This window comes from Oncorhynchus clarkii, chromosome 13 (assembly GCF_045791955.1).
Source record: "Oncorhynchus clarkii lewisi isolate Uvic-CL-2024 chromosome 13, UVic_Ocla_1.0, whole genome shotgun sequence".
NCBI lineage: Eukaryota > Metazoa > Chordata > Actinopteri > Salmoniformes > Salmonidae > Oncorhynchus > Oncorhynchus clarkii.
In genome coordinates this window covers 1684070-1691569 of record NC_092159.1, presented here as the reverse complement: position 1 = coordinate 1691569, position 7500 = coordinate 1684070, and the positions used below count along the sequence as shown (strand labels likewise).

Genomic DNA, 7500 nt, shown 5'->3' with positions numbered 1-7500 from the left:
GTGATGGATCTGGGAGTGAGGAGAAGGGGATGGAGGGAGAGGGTGATGGATCTGGGAGTGAGGAGACGGGATGGAGGAAGAGGGTGATGGATCTGGGAGTGAGGAGACGGGATGGAGGGAGAGGGTGATGGATCTGGGAGTGAGGAGACGGGATGGAGGGAGAGGGTGATGGATCTGGGAGTGAGGAGACGGGGATGGAGGGAGAGGGTGATGGATCTGGGAGTGGAGGAGAAGGAGAAGAGGATGGAGGGAGAGGGTGATGGATCTGGGAGTGAGGAGACGGGGATCGAGGGAGAGGGTGATGGATCTGGGAGTGGAGGAGAAGGAGAAGAGGATGGAGGGAGAGGGTGATGGATCTGGGAGTGAGGAGAAGGAGGGAGAGGGTGATGGATCTGGGAGTGAGGAGACGGGATGGAGGGAGAGGGTGATGGATCTGGGAGTGAGGAGACGGGGATGGAGGGAGAGGGTGATGGATCTGGGAGTGAGGAGACGGGATGGAGGGAGAGGGTGATGGATCTGGGAGTGAGGAGACGGGATGGAGGGAGGGAGAGGAGAGATGGATCTGGGAGTGGAGGAGGAGACGGAGGGAGGGAGAGGAGAGATGGATCTGGGAGTGGAGGAGGAGACGGAGGGAGGGGAGAGATGGATCTGGGAGTGGAGGAGGAGACGGAGGGAGGGAGAGGAGAGATGGATCTGGGAGTGGAGGAGGAGACGGAGGGAGGGGAGAGATGGATCTGGGAGTGGAGGAGGAGACGGAGGGAGGGAGAGGAGAGATGGATCTGGGTGTGGAGGAGGAGACGGAGGGAGGGAGAGGAGAGATGGATCTGGGAGTGGAGGAGGAGACGGAGGGAGGGAGAGGAGAGATGGATCTGGGAGTGGAGGAGGAGACGGAGGGAGGGGAGAGATGGATCTGGGAGTGGAGGAGGAGACGGAGGGAGGGAGAGGAGAGATGGATCTGGGAGTGGAGGAGGAGACGGAGGGAGGGGAGAGATGGATCTGGGAGTGGAGGAGGAGACGGAGGGAGGGAGAGGAGAGATGGATCTGGGAGTGGAGGAGGAGACGGGATGGAGGGAGGGAGGGGAGAGATGGATCTGGGAGTGGAGGAGGAGACGGGATGGAGGGAGAGGAGAGATGGATCTGGGAGTGGAGGAGGAGACGGGAGGGGAGAGATGGATCTGGGAGTGGAGGAGGAGACAGGGGGAGGGAGAGGAGAGATGGATCTGGGAGTGGAGGAGGAGACAGGATGGAGGGAGAGGAGAGATGGATCTGGGAGTGGAGGAGGAGACGGGATGGAGGGAGAGGAGAGATGGATCTGGGAGTGGAGGAGGAGACGGGATGGAGGGAGAGGAGAGATGGATCTGGGAGTGGAGGAGGAGACGGGATGGAGGGAGAGGAGAGATGGATCTGGGAGTGGAGGAGGAGACGGAATGGAGGGAGAGGAGAGATGGATCTGGGAGTGGAGGAGGAGACGGAGGGAGGGGAGAGATGGATCTGGGAGTGGAGGAGGAGACGGGATGGAGGGAGAGGAGAGATGGATCTGGGAGTGGAGGAGGAGACGGGATGGAGGGAGAGGAGAGATGGATCTGGGAGTGGAGGAGGAGACGGAATGGAGGGAGAGGAGAGATGGATCTGGGAGTGGAGGAGGAGACGGGATGGAGGGAGAGGAGAGATGGATCTGGGAGTGGAGGAGGAGACGGGATGGAGGGAGAGGAGAGATGGATCTGGGAGTGGAGGAGGAGACGGGATGGAGGGAGAGGAGAGATGGATCTGGGAGTGGAGGAGGAGACGGGATGGAGGGAGAGGCGAGCTGGATCTGGGAGTGGAGGAGGAGACGGGATGGAGGGAGAGGAGAGATGGATCTGGGAGTGGAGGAGGAGACGGGATGGAGGGAGAGGAGAGATGGATCTCGGAGTGGAGGAGGAGACGGGGATGGAGGGAGAGGGTGATGGATCTGGGAGTGGAGAAGGAGACAGGGATGGAGGGAGAGGGTGATGGATCTCGGAGTGGAGAAGGAGACAGGGATGGAGGGAGAGGGTGATGGATCTGGGAGTGGAGGAGACAGGGATGGAGGGAGAGGGTGATGGATCTGGGAGTGGAGGAGGAGACGGGATGGAGGGAGAGGAGAGATGGATCTGGGAGTGGAGGAGGAGACGGGATGGAGGGAGAGGAGAGATGGATCTGGGAGTGGAGGAGGAGACGGAATGGAGGGAGAGGAGAGATGGATCTGGGAGTGGAGGAGGAGACGGAGGGAGGGAGAGGAGAGATGGATCTGGGAGTGGAGGAGGAGACGGGATGGAGGGAGAGGAGAGATGGATCTGGGAGTGGAGCAGGAGACAGGATGGAGGGAGAGGGTGATGGATCTCGGAGTGGAGACAGGGATGGAGGGAGAGGGTGATGGATCTGGGAGTGGAGGAGGAGAAGGGGATGGAGGGAGAGGGTGATGGATCTGGGAGTGGAGAAGGAGACAGGGATGGAGGGAGAGGGTGATGGATCTCGGAGTGGAGAAGGAGACAGGGATGGAGGGAGAGGGTGATGGATCTGGGAGTGGAGGAGACGGGGATGGAGGGAGAGGGTGATGGATCTGGGAGTGAGGAGAAGGAGACAGGGATGGAGGGAGAGGGTGATGGATCTGGGAGTGAGGAGACAGGGATGGAGGGAGAGGGTGATGGATCTGGGAGTGGAGGAGAAGGAGAAGGGGATGGAGGGAGAGGGAGGGGGATGGATCTGGGGATTGAGGAGAAGGAGAAGGGGATGGAGGGAGAGGGGGATGGATCTGGGAGTGAGGAAAAGGAGACAGGGATGGAGGGAGAGAGTGATGGATCTGGGAGTGAGGAGACGGGGATGGAGGGAGAGGGTGATGGATCTGGGAGTGAGGAGACGGGGATGGAGGGAGAGGGTGATGGATCTGGGAGTGGAGGAGAAGGAGAAGAGGATGGAGGGAGAGGGTGATGGATCTGGGAGTGAGGAGAAGGAGGGAGAGGGTGATGGATCTGGGAGTGAGGAGAAGGGGATGGAGGGAGAGGGTGATGGATCTGGGAGTGAGGAGACGGGATGGAGGAAGAGGGTGATGGATCTGGGAGTGAGGAGACGGGATGGAGGGAGAGGGTGATGGATCTGGGAGTGAGGAGACGGGATGGAGGGAGAGGGTGATGGATCTGGGAGTGAGGAGACGGGGATGGAGGGAGAGGGTGATGGATCTGGGAGTGGAGGAGAAGGAGAAGAGGATGGAGGGAGAGGGTGATGGATCTGGGAGTGAGGAGACGGGGATCGAGGGAGAGGGTGATGGATCTGGGAGTGGAGGAGAAGGAGAAGAGGATGGAGGGAGAGGGTGATGGATCTGGGAGTGAGGAGAAGGAGGGAGAGGGTGATGGATCTGGGAGTGAGGAGACGGGATGGAGGGAGAGGGTGATGGATCTGGGAGTGAGGAGACGGGGATGGAGGGAGAGGGTGATGGATCTGGGAGTGAGGAGACGGGATGGAGGGAGAGGGTGATGGATCTGGGAGTGAGGAGACGGGATGGAGGGTGAGGGTGATGGATCTGGGAGTGAGGAGACGGGATGGAGGGAGAGGGTGATGGATCTGGGAGTGAGGGGATGCAGGGAGAGGGTGATGGATCTGGGAGTGAGGAGAAGGGGATGGAGGGAGAGGGTGATGGATCTGGGAGTGAGGAGACGGGATGGAGGGAGAGGGTGATGGATCTGGGAGTGAGGAGACGGGATGGAGGGTGAGGGTGATGGATCTGGGAGTGAGGAGACGGGATGGAGGGAGAGGGTGATGGATCTGGGAGTGAGGAGACGGGGATGGAGGGAGAGGGTGATGGATCTGGGAGTGGAGGAGAAGGAGAAGAGGATGGCAGGAGAGGGTGATGGATCTGGGAGTGAGGAGAAGGAGACGGGGATGGAGGGAGAGGGTGATGGATCTGGGAGTGAGGAGAAGGAGACGGGGATGGAGGGAGAGGGTGATGGATCTGGGAGTGAGGAGAAGGAGACGGGATGGAGGGAGAGGGTGATGGATCTGGGAGTGAGGAGAAGGAGGGAGAGGGTGATGGATCTGGGAGTGAGGAGAAGAGGAAGGAGGGAGAGGGTGATGGATCTGGGAGTGAGGAGAAGGAGGGAGAGGAGAGATGGATCTGGGAGTGAGGAGAAGGAGGGAGAGGAGAGATGGATCTGGGAGTGGAGGAGAAGGGGATGGAAGAAAAGAGACAAGAGGAAAAGAGAGTTTTCAGTGACATAAAAAATTCCTTGCTCGGGGGTTTCCATGGCTACAGTGACATCACCACACTACAGCTACTTCGTGTGTGAGAGAGACAGACCTCTTATTTCTGCCTCAGTTGATCCATGGTTACTGGCAGTTGCCAGGCAACAGTAGTCATGGAAAAAAGCAAGTTTCTGAGAGAGAGAGATTCCAGAACTCTGAAAGAACATCTCTGATTGCCATCAATCAGACAAAACAAACACAGACTGATGGAGGTGGAGAGAGAGAAGAAACAGACTGATGGAGGGAGGTGGAGAGAGAGAACAAACACAGACTGATGGAGGTGGAGAGAGAACAAACACAGACTGATGGAGGTGGAGAGAGAGAGAACAAACACAGACTGATGGAGGGAGGTGGAGAGAGAACAAACACAGACTGATGGAGGGAGGTGGAGAGAGAACAAACACAGACTGATGGAGGGAGGTGGAGAGAGAGAACAAACACAGACTGATGGAGGTGGAGAGAGAGAACAAACACAGACTGATGGAGGGAGGTGGAGAGAGAGAACAAACACAGACTGATGGAGGTGGAGAGAGAACAAACACAGACTGATGGAGGGAGGTGGAGAGAGAACAAACACAGACTGATGGAGGGAGGTGGAGAGAGAACAAACACAGACTGATGGAGGGAGGTGGAGAGAGAACAAACACAGACTGATGGAGGGAGGTGGAGAGAGAACAAACACAGACTGATGGAGGGAGGTGGAGAGAGAACAAACACAGACTGATGGAGGGAGGTGGAGAGAGAACAAACACAGCCTGATGGAGGTGGAGAGAGAACAAACACAGACTGATGGAGGGAGGTGGAGAGAGAACAAACACAGACTGATGGAGGGAGGTGGAGAGAGAACAAACACAGACTGATGGAGGGAGGTGGAGAGAGAGAACAAACACAGACTGATGGAGGTGGAGAGAGAGAACAAACACAGACTGATGGAGGGAGGTGGAGAGAGAGAACAAACACAGACTGATGGAGGGAGGTGGAGAGAGAACAAACACAGACTGATGGAGGTGGAGAGAGAGAACAAACACAGACTGATGGAGGGAGGTGGAGAGAGAGAGAACAAACACAGACTGATGGAGGGAGGTGGAGAGAGAGAACAAACACAGACTGATGGAGGGAGGTGGAGAGAGAGAACAAACAGAGACTGATGGAGGGAGGTGGAGAGAGAGAACACAGACTGATGGAGGTGGAGAGAGAGAAACACAGACTGATGGAGGGAGGTGGAGAGAGAGAACACAGACTGATGGAGCGAGGTGGAGAGAGAGAACAAACACAGACTGATGGAGGGAGGTGGAGAGAGAACAAACAGACTGGTGGAGGTGGAGAGAGGGAACAAACACAGACTGATGGAGGGAGGTGGAGAGAGAGAGAACAAACACAGACTGATGGAGGGAGGTGGAGAGAGAGAACAAACACAGACTGATGGAGGGAGGTGGAGAGAGAGAACAAACACAGACTGATGGAGGGAGGTGGAGAGAGACAACAAACACAGACTGATGGAGGTAGAGAGAGAGAACAAACACAGACTGATGGAGGGAGGTGGAGAGAGAGAACAAACACAGACTGATGGAGGGAGGTGCAGAGAGAGAACAAACAGACTGGTGGAGGTGGAGAGAGAGAACAAACACAGACTGATGGAGGGAGGTGGAGAGAGAGAACAAACACAGACTGATGGAGGGAGGTGCAGAGAGAGAACAAACAGACTGGTGGAGGTGGAGAGAGAGAACAAACACAGACTGATGGAGGGAGGTGGAGAGAGAGAACAAACACAGACTGATGGAGGTGGAGAGAGAGAACACAGACTGATGGAGGGAGGTGGAGAGAGAGAGAACACAGACTGATGGAGGGAGGTGGAGAGAGAGAGAACACAGACTGATGGAGGGAGAGAAAATGAGGGGGGGAGAGGGGCAGTATCATTTAATAATATAGAGTCAGTAATGTTACTATATGATTGGCTGACTGTCTGATTGGCTGACTGTCAGAACGCTGATTGTCTGATTGGCTGACTGTCTGATTGTCTGATTGGCTGACTGGCTGATTGGCTGACTGGCTGATTGGCTGATTGTCAGAACGCTGATTGTCTGATTGGCTGACTGTCTGATTGTCTGATTGGCTGACTGTCTAATTGGCTGACTGTCAGAACGCTGATTGGCTGACTGTCTGACTGGCTGATTGGCTGACTGGCTGATTGGCTGACTGTCTGATTGGCTGACTGGCTGATTGGCTGACTGGCTGACTGTCTGATTGGCTGATTGTCAGACCGCTGATTGTCTGATTGGCTGACTGGCTGATTGGCTGACTGTCTGATTGGCTGACTGTCTGATTGGCTGATTGTCAGAATTCTGATTGGCTGACTGTCTGACTGGCTGATTGGCTGATTGGCTGACTGTCAGAACGCTGATTGTCTGATTGGCTGACTGTCTGACTGGCTGATTGGCTGACTGGCTGATTGGCTGACTGGCTGATTGGCTGACTGTCTGATTGGCTGACTGGCTGATTGGCTGACTGTCTGATTGGCTGATTGTCAGACCGCTGATTGTCTGATTGGCTGACTGTCTGACTGGCTGATTGGCTGACTGTCTGGCTGATTGTCAGAATGCTGATTGTCTGATTGGCTGACTGTCTGCCTGGATGATTGGCTGATTGGCTGACTGTCTGATTGGCTGACTGGCTGATTGGCTGACTGTCTGATTGGCTGACTGTCAGAACGCTGATTGTCTGATTGGCTGACTGTCTGATTGGCTGACTGTCTGATTGGCTGATTGTCAGAACGCTGATTGTCTGATTGGCTGACTGGCTGATTGGCTGACTGTCTGATTGGCTGATTGTCAGATCGCTGATTGTTCTGTTTGTTGTCTGTTCTGACTGGCTGATTGGCTGACTGGCTGATTGGCTGATTGTCTGACTGTCTGACTGTCTGATTGGCTGTCAGATCGCTGATTGTTCTGTTTGTTGTCTGTTCTGAATTGCTGACTGGCTGATTGGCTGACTGGCTGACTGTCTGATTGGCTGACTGTCAGAACGCTGATTGGCTGACTGTCTGATTGGCTGACTGGCTGATTGGCTGACTGTCTGATTGGCTGATTGTCAGATCGCTGATTGTTCTGTTTGTTGTCTGTTCTGACTGTCTGACTGGCTGATTGGCTGACTGGCTGATTGGCTGACTGGCTGATTGTCAGATTGCTGATTGTTCTGTTTGTTGTCTGTTCTGAATTCCAGATTTATGAATAACAGAGTTCCGTC

The 7500-nt window shown here is 55.6% G+C and overlaps 1 protein-coding gene across 1 annotated transcript in view; it reads left to right on the top strand.

Moving 5' to 3' along the window:
• LOC139423707 (monocyte to macrophage differentiation factor 2-like) overlaps nucleotides 1-7500 on the top strand; it is a 32841-nt gene that overhangs the window by 8244 nt on the left and 17097 nt on the right. The window contains exon 2 of the mRNA XM_071175317.1: nucleotides 7477-7500. This exon is cut by the window's right edge and continues 58 nt beyond it. Within this exon, the coding sequence (XP_071031418.1) occupies nucleotides 7477-7500 (24 nt within the window). The remainder of the gene's footprint in view (nucleotides 1-7476) is intronic.